At 40.3% G+C, this 18,410-nt stretch overlaps 1 protein-coding gene across 6 annotated transcripts in view; it reads left to right on the plus strand.

Moving 5' to 3' along the window:
- ATP9B (ATPase phospholipid transporting 9B (putative)) overlaps nucleotides 1-18,410 on the plus strand; it is a 322,333-nt gene that overhangs the window by 208,298 nt on the left and 95,625 nt on the right. For all 6 annotated transcript variants that reach the window (XM_008952694.5, XM_003827309.6, XM_063597385.1 and 3 more), the window contains one exon: nucleotides 191-333. In XM_008952694.5, coding sequence (XP_008950942.2) covers nucleotides 191-333 — 143 coding nt within the window. The remainder of the gene's footprint in view (nucleotides 1-190; nucleotides 334-18,410) is intronic.

The raw sequence follows: 18,410 nt of genomic DNA on the forward strand, positions 1-18,410 counted from the left end.
TATGTATTTCCATATAAAATGAAAGATAATGCATATTAAAAAATACGTGTATATGGAACCATGAGCCTGAATGTGTGGCCTGGGTCTGGATCACATTAACCACTGCAGTGGGTTTTATCTGGCAGTTTGGGTGTGAACTTGGACATGGCTCTGGATCACACTAACCACTGCAATGGGTTTTATTTGGCAGTTTGCGTGTGAACTTGGACATGGGCAAAGCGGTGTATGGATGGATGATGATGAAAGATGAGAACATCCCTGGCACGGTCGTTCGGACCAGCACTATCCCAGAAGAACTTGGGCGCCTGGTGTATTTATTGACAGACAAAACAGGTACTGTTCGTGGTCTGTGTTCACCTTTGAATGGACAAAATGACATTTAATAAAAAATAGCATAGCGTATAGATATATGTTTATGTGTATGTATATATGTGTATGTATTGGAACAGATCATTGAGTCCATATTTAGAATTTTTCAGCCTCTACTCTTGAAACTGTCACACAGCTTAATCATCTTCTGGTATACACAGTATCATAAGAATTATCAAAATGTTAAGTTCTTAGAGCTTTAAGTAACATATTTCTGTGTTTTTAATTTTCTACAGTCTTACAGTTTTTTTTTTAAACTACCTTTGTAACACCTCCCTAGTGGCTTATTAAGAGCAAGAATTCCATGTTTGTTTATTATAGAATGATACTTGTGAGCTATTAGAAGAAAATAACAGATATGTTAATTTGGTATTTAATACTCAAATTCTCCTAAAAAGCTTTACTACAGACTATTTATCCCACTCTAAAGCTCTAGGACCAAAATTCTGTTTGTCTTTATTTAGTTTTCCTCTTTTTTTCATCAAAGAACCTTACCAATCCGTAACAGATTAAAGACAAACAATTGGAATCTGGTACTATAAGGAAAGCCACATCTGAGGGCTAAAATTCCTCCTTGATTTATTGATTTATAATTTAAATTGCAAGTAATTCTTAGTGAACTAAAAATAAAAGAATACTTATATAGTATGATAAACAAAATATGTTGCAAACAAAATTCAACATAGTTTTGAACTATTAAATAGTAGAAAAATCCTCACTATAGTCAGCAAGAGGACAGAGAAATCTGCAAACAAGACTGTTATTTAAAATTCATAATGGAAGCTCTAGCCATCGTAGCAAGACAAATAGAAATAAGATATAAGACTAAAGGAAGAAACAAATATTTGCAGGTATAGCAAAAGTGGCAGATTAGGGATTAAAATAACAAAACAGGTCTCTAATACATAGTGGAGAACAGACCGAAGAGTAAAGCTCCATTCACAGCGGCTGCGTGCATAGAAGACACAGAGGCAGGAACCTGAGGAATGAATGGAAAGGGCACACAGACGGTCCCCAGTTTCATAGTCGCTCGACTTGATGCGACTTTGATCGAGTGGTGCGGTAGCTTCACTCGAACTCGATGGTGGTGCAGTAGCTTCACTCGGGACTGTACTTCCACTATCCGTGCAGCAGTTCTTTCTTTCACTTTCAATATGGTGTTCAGGAAATCACATGGGATATTCTTTGTGTTAGCTGATTTTGCCCAACTGTCAGGTAACGTAAGGGTTCTGACACAGTTAAGGTAGACAGGGCTAGGCCATGGTATTCGGAAGGTGAGATGCATTAAATGCATTTTCTACTGAGGATGGGTCTCTTGGGACACAACCCCATCATAAGTTGAGGAGTCTCTGTTTTGGAAGTCATACTATTATCTCAAAAGTAGAAATTCAGTATTCTTTGTGTCATCTCTCATGATGAATTTGTAACTTTAGTGTAATTGAAAGTTCAGTTGTTGGATTTGTGTTTGATTTCCATTAGACTTTGTCTTGTGAGAGGTTGAGGAACTTCGCCAAGAGAGCAATGTTTATGAATCCCAGTGACTCAGAGAGCAATTTGAGGGGCTTCTGGTTCAAAAAGGTAGACTGAGAAAGAGTGTTAGGATTTTCCCTTTCCAACCTCATGAAGCCTACAGAGAAATGTTTAAAGAATAAATAAATCCATGGTAATACACAGAAAACAAGCAGGAGTAAAAATATTAGAGGATCCAGAAATTGAGTTATTTCTGGAAAACAGTTGGAATCAGTTTGCAGGTGAGAGCAGAGCAAAGCAGACCGAAGTTGCCAGTGGCTGCTGAGGAGACCCCACATGGGTGGGAGAAACGTCCTGCAGAACCTAGGGGTGGACGAGCCCCAGACCTGGAGCCGACAGGTGTGTGGGGCGGCACGGGAAGCCATCAGGCCACCGTGAGCGGCGCCTGTGAGAGCAGGTGACCACCAGGATTTGCTCATGTGCCCCCTGCGAGGGCTGCTTTCCCAACGTGAGAGGCTTTTGGGGAGAAGCACTCTTGCGCCCCCTGTGAGGGCTGCTTTCCCAACATGGAGAGGCTTTTGGGGAGAAGCACTCATGCGCCCCCTGTAAGGGCTGCTTTCCCAACGTGAGAGGCTTTTGGGGAGAAGCACTCATGCGCCCCCTGTGAGGGCTGCTTTCCCAACATGGAGAGGCTTTTGGGGAGAAGCACTCATGCGCCCCCTGTGAGGGCTGCTTTCCCAACGTGGAGAGGCTTTTGGGGAGAAGCACTCACTGGTTCATGTGCCCTGCCCCTTACGCAGAGTTCACAGACAGCCCCTTGATTTGGAAACCAGCCCTTTGGAGGAACAGGTTTATGGAACTTCAGAAGAAACCCACCCCAGCTTACTTTACAAACAACTTAGTCTTCATTGATAAATATAATCAGAAATGAAGAATCACCAGCATGAAATCAAAGTAGCAAAATATGAACAACCGTGCTGTTCCCAAAGAAAACAAATTCATAGAAAAAGCAAAAGAAACTTCAGGAAAATGTTCAGAATTTTAAGAGAATTTATTCATATGTATGAGTTTAGTATCTAAATTCAGTGGCAATTCTGTACACCAGCAACCATTAGGACATTTAATACCAAAACACCAGTTAGAGTAACAACAAAAAGTATAAAATCATTAAAAATAAATGTAAACAAAAATACGTAAGACCTAAATGGATGTAAGTTTTTAAAATTTGAAAGCCCTTAAGACCGAAATACATAGGCGTACTGTCTTCATGAACAGAATATCTTAGCATAATAAAGATATCATTTCTTCTCACATTGAAAGATCTGATGTGTTTGCAAGCCTAGGAGGAATCAGAAACTCCTGTTCACTCTTGGTGGGAACTTAAGTTAGCGTTAGCGCATCACTTGGTAAAACACATTTTGGCATCATCAGTCAAGTTGAATATGCACGTGTTCTACTCTCCAGCCGTTTTGCTCCTGCTTCTGTTCCCTACAGAAATGTTTGCACATCTACACCAGAAGACATGCATAAGAGTATTCACAGCATTCTAATGGTTAACAAAAGCAAGCAGCTGTCTAGATGTAACATAAAAAAGTTTATCAAAAATAGAATGGACCAAGAAATTGTGGAATGTTCTTACAGTTGAATACTAAATAGCAGTGACGATGGAGTACGGATATTGACAGAAACATGGATGGATTTCAAAATAGAATGTTCAAGAACTAAGAGGAACATAAAAAATTTAATAAGGTTTATTTATATAAAGATAAAAGCCATAAAAGATTAAACCATTGAATATTTAGAGGAAAATAAAGGATCAAGCTGTAAATAAAAGAAACATTAAAAAAAGCATGTAGACCAATATGAATCAGAAGGAAACTGGTATATCTACCTTGATTAATATTAAGCAAAATAAACCTTAAAATGAAAAAAGTTATTTAAGAAAGAGGGTCACTACATAAAAGGTTCAATTCAAAATGTGTACTTAATAAAATAGTTTCAATACATAAAGCAAGAATTGATACAGGGAGATAGTGATTATTTGCTGTCAACCACAGGAAGAAATGTTTAGATCTCTTTTGTTTATTGATTAGCCAAGCAGGCAGTTCAGAAGATTTGAATAGCATAATTGTCAGTTTAGATCTTATGGACATATATAGAGTTACTCATCTAACAACTAGAAACACATGTGCTTATCGGACATGTATGAGAAAGTTACACAAATTTGATACATACTAGGCCGTGAGTCAAATTTCAATAAATTTTAAAGAGTGGATATTTCTGATCACAATAAAAAAGAGATGAGTTAGAAGTTAATAACAAAGAAATAAGTTCTTAAATCTCTGCATTTTTAGAAATTGAAGTATATACTTTTAAATAGCATACATCCAAAAATAATACAGATTAAAAATGCCTAGAACTAAATAATAATATAATCACTTTATATCAAAGCCCATGAATGTACAAAATCAAGGTTTTATAGGAACTTTCCTTCATTTTTTTAAATAGAAAAACAAGAAAGCCTAAAAATTATCTAAATGGCCAACTTAAGAATAGTAAAATAAATTCAAGGAAAATACAAGGAAAGAAGATACCAACAGAAAGCAGTGACTTGATAAAACCATCAATGATTAATACGTCCTGTCAGCCTTTTGAAAAACACAACAAAATAAACACACTTTCAGAATTCTGATCTTTAAAAAGTAAGAAAAGGTGGGCCAGGTGCAGTGACTCACACCCGTAATCCCAGCACTTTGAGAGGCTGAGGTGGGTGGATCACCTGAGGTCAGGAGTTCGAGACCAGCCTGACCAACATGGAGAAACCCTGTCTCTACTAAAAATACAAAAATTAGCCGGGCATGGTGGTGCATGCCTGTAGTCTTAGCTACTCCGGAGGCTGAGGCAGGAGAATCACTTGAACCTAGGAGGCGGAGATCCTGGTGAGGCGAGATCACGCCATTGCATGCCAGCCTGGGCAACAGGAGTAAAACTCCATTTAAAAAAAAAAAAGTAAGACAAAGCATGAACACATACTACAAAAGAGAAGAGAAACATAGATACAGATGTATCTGATACTTAAAAGAAATTTTAAGAGAATGACAATGTTTTATAACCAGTAAATCTAAAAAGCTGAGTAATAGAAAAATTCTCAGAAAAAAAGTGTAAGCTGTTAAAAATGACTCAGAAGAAACAGTTTTAGCAATCCTAAAACCATTAGAGTAGTTTTTAAAAAAATCTTCTGGGGCCAGGTGCAGTGGCTCATGCCAGTAATCCCAGCACTTTGGGAGGCCAAGGCAGGCGGATCACCAGAGGTCGGGAGTTCAAGACCAGCCTGACCAACATGGTGAAACCCTGTCTCTACTAATGGATCTACTGATAGATCTGGCCAAATCAAATTGAACACCTTCTGGAAAGGATTCACGATTCCAGTTGCCATTAAGAACATACGTGGTACCTGGGAGGAGGTCAGCATTCATACAGGTTTGGAAGAAGTTGATTCCGACCCCCAGGGATGACTGTTTGAAGGTTTCAAGACCTCAGCGGAGGAAAGAGCTGCAGGTGTGGTGAAAATAGTGAGAGAATTAGGAGTGGTGCCTGAAGATGACTGAATTGTGGCAACCTCAGGATGAAACTCAAACAGATGAGGAGTTGCTTCTTACGGATGAGCAAAGAAAGTAGTTTCTTGAAATGGAATCCGCTCCTGGAGAAGACGCTGTGAACGTTGTTAAAGTGACAGCCAAGGATTTGGAAGATTCCATAAGCTAAGTTGATAAAGCAGGGTCTGAGAGCATCGACTTCAGTTTCAAATGAAGTTCTGTGAGTAAAATGCTGTCCAACAACATGGCATGCTACGGAGAAATCTTTTGTGAAAGGAAGAGTCAGTTCATGTGGCAGACTTCATTGTTGTCTTATTTAAGGAATTGCCACAGCCAGTCCAAACTTCAGCAACCACCACCCTGATCAGTCAGCAGCCGTCAAGACAAGACCCTCTACCAGCAAAAAGATGAAAAGTTGCTGAAGGCTCAGATGATTGTTAGCACGTTTCAAAAATATTTTTAAATTATGGTAGGTATATTGTTTTTTAGACATATTACTAATTGCACATGTAATAGACTTACTATAGTGTAAACATCACTTTTCTATGAACTGGGAAATGCAAAAAGTCATGTGGCTCACTTTGTTGTGATAGTCACTTTATTGCCCAGGTCTGGAACCAAGCGCTTCCCCTGTCTCTGAGTTGTGCCTGTAGTTTCCTATCTAGTTTCCTATGTACTTCATATCCTCAATTGGAAAGGGCTTTGGAATCAAATCTGGGATTGAGTCTTGGTGCCCCCCAACTATGTGTGATGTTAGGCAAATCCTTTAACCCTTCTGAGCAAAAGAAATGTGTTGTCAGTCACTAAAATGTTGTGATAGTTTGTTACACAGCTCTAGATAACAGGGGCACCCAGGCCAACAGAGAAATACAAATCACTCTCAACTCTGAAAGCAGCTGGTTTTGCCCCCTTGCCTTTGGGAGGCCTCTAGTACCCTGGTGAAACCAGTGCATGTATTTACTGCTGATCGGTTGTTTTATTCCAGGAACTTAAATAATTAAGATCTTTCTATTTTGTATTCCATATTTTAGTCATATAAATAATTCTGCTCTTTTGCTCTGCCCTTCAGTGTGTAAATCAGAAGTCAGACAGGCTTTTGCAGTCACCTTGGGGGCCTCAGTCACAGCAGAGGTTCTGTAACTGTGGATGGTTGTTTATTATAAAGCGTCCTGGTTCTCGGTATCAGAGGAGGCATGTTGAGGCATAAGGCAGTTTGCAGATATCTTCCAAGTGCCTTGAGTTTCAGCTGAAGTGATGGAGAGTGAACTGCTGTCTCAGGAGCCTTAATGTTACTAACATAATTGGAAGGTGGTCCTTCGCATGAGCGTAAATGGGGTCTGTGCTTCATCAGCAAGCTTTTGGATAAGAAGCGTCCATCACAGTGGTTCTCTCATTTGCCACGGCAGAATAGAAAATGAAGTATCCCAATAATTGCATTATAGTTTCCTTCTTGTGGACAAGAAAGCAATGTGGTATAATTAGGTTTGATTGGAGTGCACATTTCCGGTAAGATCTGAAATTAATGATGTTGCTATAGTGACACATCTGCGGCCACCAGTGCATGAAACATAAAGCAATTCATTCGACAAGCGTAGACATCTGTGAACTGCAAGGATGCAGAGCATATTGACACTGACCAGAAATACTCGATGCCGGCTGATAAATGAACAAATGATGCTGAAACAGGAGGACAGACAATTTGTACTTAATCTGCTGGGAGAACTTTAATCTTCTCACTGGTTGCATTTGACAGTGCCATTGTTTAAAGAACAATGCTGCAGAGAACTCATAAATTTTAAAACTTAACTCAGGGTGCAGCCTATTAAAGCAATACATTAATTCCTTTGTTAGGGAGGTTTTATCTTCATGTAAAACAAAGCCGTTACTAAAAACACCCACTAAAACAACAGGTTTTTTAGGACTCACATTTTAATTATAGCATCCATTACCCAAAATGCCATGTTGTTCAGAATTGAATCACATATAAGTTTCACAAGATGGCATCATCATGAAGGGAAAAGCTGTTTTCCCAGTTTGTAAGGGCAGGCAAGCATGACGTGTGTGCTAGTGAGTGCATACGAGGCAAGCAAATCTCACAGGTAAGACTTGGAAATGTTTTTTAAACCAAGTCTCTTATGCATGATGCTAATAACCAGGTATTCAGTTACAGCAAATATGAGTAGCCTCACTGGTACTGTTTTTACTAATGTGTGTCCTTGGATATGAGTGCTGTAATTAACATTTTGGGGGTGTTTGGGCCAGTTGAGATATTAACACATGCAGATACTTAACTGATGCATACAGTCCTGAGAGTCGTAGTTTAGAGAAAGCCTGATTTGCAGAGACTGTATTTAACTTTGAATATAATATTTGACTTCACTTTAAACAGTGTCATTGACTTTGAATATATTTGGCTTCACTTTTAAAAAGTGTCAAATATTTTCAAAATTCAAAGCATACTTTAAAGATTGGCAAATTAGTCTTATCACTTAAGTTTTGTTTCCATTTCATTTTTTTTTAATTATTATTATTATTATACTTTAAGTTCTAGGGTACATGTGCACAATGTGCAGGTTAGTTACATATGTATACATGTGCCATGCTGGTGTGCTGCACCCATTAACTCGTCATTTAGCATTAGGTATATCTCCTAATGCTATCCCTCCCCCAGCCCCCCACCCCACAACAGGCCCCGGTGTGTGATGTTCCCCTTCCTGTGTCCATGTGTTCTCATTGTTCAATTCCCACCTATGAGTGAGAACATGCGGTGTTTGGTTTTTTGTCCTTGTGATAGTTTGCTGAGAATGATGGTTTCCAGCTTCATCCATGTCCCTACAAAGGACATGAACTCATCATTTTTTATGGCTGCATAGTATTCCATGGTGTATATGTGCCACATTTTCTTAATCCAGTCTATCACTGTTGGACATTTGGGTTGGTTCCAAGTCTTTGCTATTGTGAATAGTGCCGCAATAAACATACATGTGCATGTGTCTTTATAGCAGCATGATTTATAGTCCTTTGGGTATATACCCAGTAATGGGATGGCTGGGTCAAATGGTATTTCTAGTTCTAGATCCCTGAGGAATCACCACACTGACTTCCACAATGGTTGAACTAGTTTACAGTCCCACCAACAGTGTAAAAGTGTTCCTATTTCTCCACATCCTCTCCAGCACCTGTTGTTTCCTGACTTTCTAATGATTGCCATTCTAACTGGTGAGAGATGGTATCTCATTGTGGTTTTGATTTGCATTTCTCTGATGACCAGTGATGATGAGCATTTTTTTATGTGTCTGTTGGCTGCATAAATGTCTTCTTTTGAGAAGTGCCTGTTCATGTCCTTCGCCCACTTGTTGATGGGGTTGTTTTTTTCTTGTAAATTTGTTTGAGTTCATTGTAGATTCTGGATATTAGCCCTTTGTCAGATGAGTAGGTTGCGAAAATTTTCTCCCATTTTGTAGGTTGCCTGTTCACTCTGATGGTAGTTTCTTTTGCTGTGCAGAAGCTCTTTAGTTTAATTAGATCCCATTTGTCAATTTTGGCTTTTGTTGCCATTGCTTTTGGTGTTTTAGACATGAAGTCCTTGCCCACGCCTATGTCCCGAATGGTAATGCCTAGGTTCTCTTCTAGAGTTTTTATGGTTTTAGGTCTAACGTTTAAGTCTTTAATCCATCTTGAATTAATTTTTGTATCAGGTGTAAGAAAGGGATCCAGTTTCAGCTTTCTACATGTGGCTAGCCAGTTTTCCCAGCACCATTTATTAAATAGGGAATCCTTTCCCCATTGCTTGTTTTTCTCAGGTTTGTCAAAGATCAGATAGTTGTAGATATGCGGCATTATTTCTGAGGGCTATGTTCTGTTCCATTGATCTATAACTCTGTTTTGGTACCAGTACCATGCTGTTTTGGTTACTGTAGCCTTGTAGTGTAGTTTGAAGTCAGGTAGCGTGATGCCTCCAGCTTTGTTCTTTTGGCTTAGGATTGACTTGGCGATGCGGGCTCTTTTTTGATTCCATATGAACTTTAAAGTATTTTTTTCCAATTCTGTGAAGAAAGTCATTGGTAGCTTGACGGGGATGGCATTGAATCTATAAATTACCTTGGGCAGTATGGCCATTTTCATGATATTGATTCTTCCTACCCATGAGCATGGAATGTTCTTCCATTTGTTTGTATCCTCTTTTATTTCATTGAGCAGTGGTTTGTAGTTCTCCTTGAAGAAGTCCTTCACGTCCCTTGTAAGTTGGATTCCTAGGTATTTTATTCTCTTTGAAGCAATTGTGAATGGGAGTTCACTCATGATTTGGCTCTGTGTTTGTCTGTTATTGGTGTATAAGAATGCTTGTGATTTTTGTACATTGATTTTGTATCCTGAGACTTTGCTGAAGTTGCTTATCAGCTTAAGGAGATTTTGGGCTGAGACAATGGGATTTTCTAGATATACAATCATGTCATCTGCAAACAGGGACAATTTGACTTCCTCTTTTCCTAATTGAATACCCTTTATTTCCTTCTCCTGCCTAATTGCCCTGGCCAGAACTTCCAACACTATGTTGAATAGGAGTGGTAAGAGAGAGCATCCCTGTCTTGTGCCAGTTTTCAAAGGGAATGCTTCCAGTTTTTGCCCATTCAGTATGATATTGGCTGTGGGTTTGTCATAGATAGCTCTTATTATTTTGAGATACGTCCCATCAATACCTAATTTATTGAGAGTTTTTAGCATGAAGGGTTGTTGAATTTTATCAAATTCATTTCTGCATCTATTGAGATAATCATGTGGTTTTTGTCTTTGGTTCTGTTTATATGCTGGATTACATTTATTGATTTGCGTATATTGAACCAGCCTTGCATCCCAGGGGTAAAGCCCACTTGATCATGGTGGATAAGCTTTTTGATGTGCTGCTGGATTCGGTTTGCCAGTATTTTATTGAGGATGTTTGCATCAGTGTTCATCAAGGATATTGGTCTAAAATTCTCTTTTTTGCTTCTATCTCTGCCCAGCTTTGGTATCAGGATGATGCTGGCCTCATAAAATGAGTTAGGGAGGATTCCCTCATTTTCTATTGATTGGAATAGTTTCAGAAGGAATGGTACCAGTTCCTCCTTGTACCTCTGGTAGAATTCGGCTGTGAATCCATCTGGTCTTGGACTCTTTTTGGTTGGTAAGCTATTGATTATTGCCACAATTTCAGAGCCTGTTATTGGTCTATTCAGAGATTCATCTTCTTCCTGGTTTACTCTTAGGAGGGTGTATGTGTCGAGGAATTTATCGATTTCTTCTAGATTTTCTAGTTTATTTGCGTAGAGGTGTTTGTAGTATTCTCTGATGGTAGTTTGTATTTCTGTGAGATCGGTGGTGATATCCTCTATCATTTTTTATTGTGTCTATTTGATTCTTCTCTCTTTTCTTCTTTATTAGTCTTGCTAGCGGTCTATCAATTTTGTTGATCCTTTCAAAAAACCAGCTCCTGGATTCATTAATTTTTTGAAGGGTTTTTTGTGTCTCTATTTCCTTCAGTTCTGCTCTGATTTTAGTTATTTCTTGCCTTCTGCTAGCTTTTGAATGTGTTTGCTCTTGCTTTTCTAGTTCTTTTAATTGTGATGTTAGGGTGTCACTTTTGGATCTTTCCTGCTTTCTCTTGTGGGCATTTAGTGCTATAAATTTCCCTCTACACACTGCTTTGAATGTGTCCCAGAGATTCTGGTATGTTGTGTCTTTGTTCTCGTTGGTTTCAAAGAACATCTTTATTTCTGCCTTCATTTCGTTATGTACCCAGTAGTCATTCAGGAGCAGGTTGTTCAGTTTCCATGTAGTTGAGCGGTTTTGAGTGAGTTTCTTAATCCTGAGTTCTAGTTTGATTGCACTGTGGTCTGAGAGACAGTTTGTTATAATTTCTGTTCTTTTACATTTGCTGAAGAGAGCTTTACTTCCAACTATGTGGTCAATTTTGGAATAGGTGTGGTGTGGTGCTGAAAAATATGTATATTCTGTTGATTTGGGGTGGAGAGGTCTGTAGATGTCTATTAGGTCTGCTTGGTGCAGAGCTGAGTTCAATTCCTGGGTATCCTTGTTAACTTTCTGTCTCGTTGATCTGTCTAATGTTGACAGCGGGGTGTTAAAGTCTCCCATTATTATTGTGTGGGCGTCTAAGTCTCTTTGTAGGTCACTCAGGACTTGCTTTATGAATCTGGGTGCTCTTGTATTGGGTGCATATATATTTAGGATAGTTAGCTCTTCTTGTTGACTTGATCCCTTTACCATTATGTAATGGCCTTGTCTCTTTTGATCTTCGTTGGTTTAAAGTCTGTTTTATCAGAGACTGGGATTGCAACCCCTGCCTTTTTTTGTTTTCCATTTGCTTGGTAGATCTTCCTCCATCCTTTTATTTTGAGCCTGTGTGTGTCTCTGCACATGAGATGGGTTTCCTGAATACAGCACACTGATGGGTCTTGACTCTTTATCCATTTTGCCAGTCTGTGTCTTTTAATTGGAGCATTTAGTCCATTTACATTTAAAGTTAATATTGTTATGTGTGAATTTGATCCTGTTATTATGATGTTAGCTGGTTATTTTGCTCGTTAGTTGATGCAGTTTCTTCGTAGCCTCGATTGTCTTTACAATTTGGCATGATTTTGCAGCAGCTGGTACCGGTTGTTCCTTTCCATGTTTAGTGCTTCCTTCAGGAGCTCTTTTAGGGCAGGCCTGGTGGTGACAAAATCTCTCAGCATTTGCTTGTCTGTAAAGTATTTTATTTCTCCTTCACTTATGAAGCTTAGTTTGGCTGGATATGAAATTCTCGGTTGAAAATTCTTTTCTTTAATGTCGAATATTGGCCCCTACTCTCTTCTGGCTTGTAGAGTTTCTGCCGAGAGATCCGCTGTTAGTCTGATGGGCTTCCCTTTGTGGGTAACCCGACCTTTCTCTCTAGCTGCCCTTAACATTTTTTCCTTCATTTCAACTTTGGTGATTCTGACAATTATGTGTCTTGGAGTTGCTCTTCTCGAGGAGTATCTTTGTGGCATTCTCTGTATTTCCTGAATCTGAATGTTGGCCTGCCTTGCTAGATTGGGGAAGTTCTCCTGGATAACATCCTGCAGAGTGTTTTCCAACTTGGTTCCATTCTCCCCGTCACTTTCAGGTACACCAATCAGACGTAGATTTGGTCTTTTCACATAGTCTCATATTTCTTGGAGGCTTTGTTCATTTCTTTTTATTCTTTTTCTCTAAACTTCCCTTCTCACTTCATTTCATTCATTTCATCTTCCATCACTGATACCCTTCCTTCCAGTTGATCGCATTGGCTCCTGAGGCTTCTGCATTCTTCACGTAGTTGTCGAGCCTTGGCTTTCAGCTCCATCAGCTCCTTTAAGCACTTCTCTGTATTGGTTATTCTAGTTATACATTCGTCTAAATTTTTTTCAAAATTTTTAACTTCTTTGCCTTTGGTTTGAATTTCCTCCTGTAGCTCAGAGTAGTTCGATCGTCTGAAGCCTTCTCTCAACTCGTCAAAGTCATTCTCCGTCCAACTTTGTTCTGTTGCTGGTGCGGAACTGTGTTCCGTTGGAGGAGGAGAGGCACTCTGCTTTTCAGAGTTTGCAGTTTTTCTGCTCTGTTTTTTCCCCATCTTTGTGGTTTTATCTACTTTTGGTCTTTGATGATGGTGATATACAGATTGGTTTTTGGTGTGGATGTCCTTTCTGTTTGTTAGTTTTCCTTCTAACAGACAGGACCCTCAGCTGCAGGTCTGTTGGAGTTTGCTGGAAGTCCACTCCAGACCCTGTTTGTCTGGGTATTAGCAGCAGTGGGTGCAGAACAGCGGATTTTCGTGAATCGCGAATGCTGCTGTCTGATCGTTCTTCTGGAAGTTTTGTCTCAGAGGAGTACCCGGCTGTGTGAGGTGTCAGTCTGCCCCTGCTTGGGGGGTGCCTCCCAGTTAGGCTGCTGGGGGGTCAGGGATCAGGGACCCACTTGAGAAGGCAGTCTGCCCATTTTCAGATCTCCAGCTGCGTGCTGGGAGAACCACTGCTCTCTTCAAAGCTGTCAGACAGGGACATTTAAGTCTGCAGAGGTTACTGCTGTCTTTTCGTTTGTCTGTGTCCTGCCCCCAGAGGTGGAGCCTACAGAGGCAGGCAGGCCTCCTTGAGCTGTGGTGGGCTCCACCCAGTATGAGCTTCCCGGTTGCTTTGTTTACCTAAGCAAGCCTGGGCAATGGTGGGCGCCCCTCCCCCAGCCTTGCTGCCGCCTTGCAGTTTGATCTCAGACTGCTGTGCTAGCAATCAGCGAGACTCTGTGGGCGTAGGACCCTCCAAGCCATGTGCGGGATATAATCTCCTGGTGCGCCGTTTTTTAAGCCCATCAGAAAAGCGCAGTATTCGGGTGGGAGTGACCCGATTTTCCAGGTGCTGTCTGTCACCCCTTTCTTTGACTAGGAAAGGGAACTCCCTGACCCCTTGCGCTTCCCGAGTGAGGCAATGCCTCGCCCTGCTTCGGCTCGCGCAAGGTGCGCTGCACCCACTGTCCTGGGCCCACTGTCTGGCACTCCCTAGTGAGATGAACCCAGTAACTCAGATGGAAATGCAGAAATCACCCATCTTCTGCGTTGCTCACGCTGGAGCTGTTCCTATTCGGCTGTCTTGGCTGCCCCCCTTCCATTTCTTGTAAGGTCTAAGTAAGTTTGTGTTTTGATACATCCGTTGATTATGTATGTGTCTTACTTTGTTTAACTAGAATCTTCACAAGAAAGTTTATTGCTCTAGGTGCGTGGCATATCTCAGTGTTACCTTTGTTTATATATTAAAATCACTGGCTCCCTTTTGTATGATGGTGTGGTAGAGTTTAGGGGTGAGGCCAATTCACAATTCAGGAATATGTGGTCCGAAACCTCTGCAGCTGTGTCTCAGAAACTGTCTCCTCGGCTCAGTCATGGATCACATCTGTTGCCACTCTGAGAATGATGCCTGCAGGACTTTTTCCCTAGAAATTAATTTCCTCTTTGCCTGCTTTGTTCATTATAGTCCCAAAAAACTCTTTTTCATTAAAGAGCTGCAGCTTTTTTTTTTTTTTTTTAAGAAATCAGAAACCTTTTGTCAAAAGACATTTTCTGTCTATATAGCTACATACCATAGCCGAGTCTGCTGTGAATCTCTTTGACGTGACGGCACTCTTACTCTCTGGCTGCATTCATTCCTCCCTTTTTCAAAGCTTCCAATTTGGAGGCATATTAATTTCTGTTGTATTAAAATGACAAAAGTTGTAGAAATCATCAGTGTTTGAAATCATGGAGAGCATTCGAGGTAAGATTTGAAAAATAATTTTGTATTACAGACTCTACGTTATCTACTACTGCATAAGAGGTGAAGGAAAGTCTGAAATTAGCAAGTTATGAAATTAAAAAATCATCGAGATTGAAAAAATATTTTTGGGCTTCATCTTCATATGTGAAGAAAGTACGTGTGCCACTCCCCTGAAGGAATGTCTGCATAAGTATTGCAGTTTCTTTAACCCAACAAGGTGTGATTGCATTTATTCACATGGACAGAATAACAAACCCAAAAACTTTATCGTTCATTGATGAGAAGTGTTAGTCATTTATTTGAATATGTCAGTTTTAAGCTACTGATAACATGATTGATTAGCAACGGAAACATTTTAGAAGATACCACGCATTTGTTTAATTCAAATGGTCAACTGTCAGGATACATCGCTCTCTTATTCCACTCTCACCACAATCTAACTTTAAAACATTCTCATCACCCTAAAAAGCAACCTTGGCACTCCCCATCCTCCCCTTCCATCACCCATGCCCCAGGCAGCCCCTGGTTACTTTCTGTCTCTGAGGACTTGCCTGTCCTGGGCGTTCCACGTAAATGAGTCAGACCTATGCAGTCCCTGCTGGCCTCCTTCACCGGCATATACTCTTTTACTGGTTCATTCGTATTGTAGCGTATATCAGTACCTCATTTCTGTTTATTGCCAAATAATATTCCATCGTGTGGATACACCACACTTTATTTATCCATTCATAAGGTGATAGACATGGGTTGTTTCTACTTTTTGCCTACTACAACTAATGCTGCTGTGAGCATTCAGGGTTCTAGCAAAAGCAGTTAGGCAAGAGCAAGAAGGTGGCATCCACATTGTAAAGGAGAGCAAAACTCTCTCTGTATGTGTGACATGGTCATGTCCATAGGAAATCCTCAGGAGTCACCCAGCCCTCTATTAATTAAAGGGGTTTGGTAAGATTGTAGGACGCAAGATCAACACACAAGAATGAAATTGTATTTCTGTATGCTAACAACGGACCATCCAGAGATAGAATTAAGAAAACAATTGTATTTACAGTGCATCAAAAAATATTTCATTGTGTTAAGATGGCAACAATTCTAGCTTCTTTGATCTACAGGTTCTGTGTAATACCTGCTAAAATCCCAGCTACCTTTGCATAAATTGGCAAGCTGATTCTGAAATTCACATGGAGATACTAGGGATTCAGCATGGCTACAACAATCTTGAAAAACAAACAAAGTTAGAGAACTTGCAACTCGTGATTTCTTCTTTAAAAAAAAAAAAAAAAAGACATGCATCCGAGGAATGTGGGCTGCAGAGTGGGGGGTGGGTGAAAGATGTGAGATTAGGGGTTTGTTTTGTTTTGTTTTGTTTTTGAAACAGGGTCTTGCTCTGTCACCCAGGCTGGAGTGCAGTGGCACAATTGTGGGTCACTGAAACCTTGATCTCCTAGGCTTAAGTGATTCTCGTGCCTCAGCACCCAAAATGCCGGGATTACAGGCATGAGCTATTACACGTGGCAGCAGCTCCTGGTTTCAAAACCTAATACAAAGCTACAGTAATCAAGACAATGTGGTATGTGGTGCGGGCATAAGGACAGACACATAGATTGATGGACTAGAAGTGAGAGGCCATAAATAAATCCAAACACTTATGGTCATTGGGTTTTCAACAAGGATGCCAAGATAACGCTATGGAGAAAGAACAGTGTTTTCAACAAATGGTGCTGGGCAACTAGATATCCCATGCAAAAAATGAAGTTGGATACTTATCCCACTTGTACCTAAAAGCTAACTCAAAATGGATCGTAGACCTAAATACAAACACTAAAATTATAGTATTTTTAAATTACTCAGCTTTGAGAAAGTATTCTAAATTTGTTGTACAGTTTGAATGTTTGCCCCCTCCAAAACTCTTATTGAAATGTCATCCCCAGTGTGACACTATTAAGAGGTGGGGCCTTTAAGAGGCAAGTGGGTCATGAGGGATCTGCTCTCATGAATGAATGAATCTACTCATGGATTAATGGGTGAATGGATCAGTGGGTTTTCGTGGAGTGTTAGTTGTCACAAGAGTGGGTCTGTTAGAAAAGCCACTTTGGTCCTCTTGAGCCTCCTCCCATCATGGGGCGGCCTGCAGTGCCTCAGGACTCTGCAGAGAGTCCCCACCAGCAGAAAGGCCCTGACCAGATGCAGCACCTCAGCCTCGGACTTCCCAGCCTCCAGAACTGTAAGAAATAAATTCCTTTTTAAAATTAATTACCCAGTCTCAGGTATTTGGTTATAGCAACAGAAGATGGACTAAGACAGTTCTCCATTTCATTCTCCCTGGCTCCAATTACGTAACTGAATAAGACTTTTGGTATCTACTGAGCTATAAAGCTTTATAAACATAACTCAAAAGGAAAAATGGTTCAAACCTAAGTTTCAGTTATCTTTTAAATTATTTTCAACTAAATGCATAAATGCGCAGATATTATATTCAGTATTTTAGCATTGTCTTGCATGTTTCTGTGACAGCTATCTGATCTCCAGTATTTTCAAGGGGTCTTTGTGTACATGTAGAATTCCTCTCAGTTTTCTCCAAGCAGCAGTAAGAAGCAAAGTATAATAGCATAGCTGAAGTTGGGAATCTCAGAACTTGAAATACTACCACCAAGCTGAGAAAGGACATCTAACTAAAGCACTGGATTAAAATAGTGCTTTAAAATCCCTGATTTACTGTCTAGAAAGAGTCTGTGAATGGAGTGATTATAAATGACGTAACTTTGTTTTTGGAAAACATCTGTTGTCCATGTGGATTTTTTGCATTTAGAAATGCCAGAGTTCTCTTCTCCAGAAAAAGATGTCCCAAAGTCAATGATAAATACTTCAACTATATGCCACTTTCAACCCATGATGAATTCGTGGGCCTAGGAATCGATTGTGGGTGGCTGTTTACATCAGAGGAGGCGGCCAGACACCCTGCTTCCTGATGGAAGGACGCTCCCTGCGCTGCAGCAGTCTCCACGGAACCTCGCCTCGCCAGCCTTGCCCAGCCGTGACTCACAGGAAACACAGGGCCCACAGGCACAGGAGAAACGGCCAGTGGCCAAATGCAGATTGTGGGAACTGAAACCGTCAGTCCAGGTTCTTTCACAAATCAATTTCAAGGAAGAAAGAGATGGAGGAGAAAGCTGTAGAGTAAAAGAGGCTCAAGAGACCTTTCCTGGATCCATACTTCAGACAAGCAGTGTAAAAAACTATGACACACGAGACACCTGGAAATTAGAACCCTGACTTCTGTTTAACATGGAGGAGTTATTGTGGCTTTCTGGTGTGCTAATATTTCGGTTCTGTTTAAAGTGTCTTTCTTTCACAAATGATACTGACGTGCCCATGGTTGAAATGATATGGCTCAGATTAGTTTCAGCAGCACCAAGAGGAGTGAAGTGGGGGCTCAGATGAAAGAGCTGCCCTAGGTCCATGTTGCCAAAAAGGAGCGATGGCCACAGGGCTTTCAGGAGACTATCTGTCTTCTTGAGGTAATTTAACATTTCCTTTTAAAAATGTAGAAGGGGTGAAAAGAACATACGTTCCTGGATTTCAGTTCCTTGCATTTAATATTTTTCAAATTTACATACAAAAATGACATTTTCTGTGTGTTTTGGTTTTATTCCAGCTATAGGCACGTGTGCGTGCGTCCATG

The sequence above is a fragment of the Pan paniscus genome, chromosome 17 (genome assembly GCF_029289425.2).
Source record: "Pan paniscus chromosome 17, NHGRI_mPanPan1-v2.0_pri, whole genome shotgun sequence".
NCBI classification, from domain to species: Eukaryota; Metazoa; Chordata; class Mammalia; order Primates; family Hominidae; genus Pan; species Pan paniscus.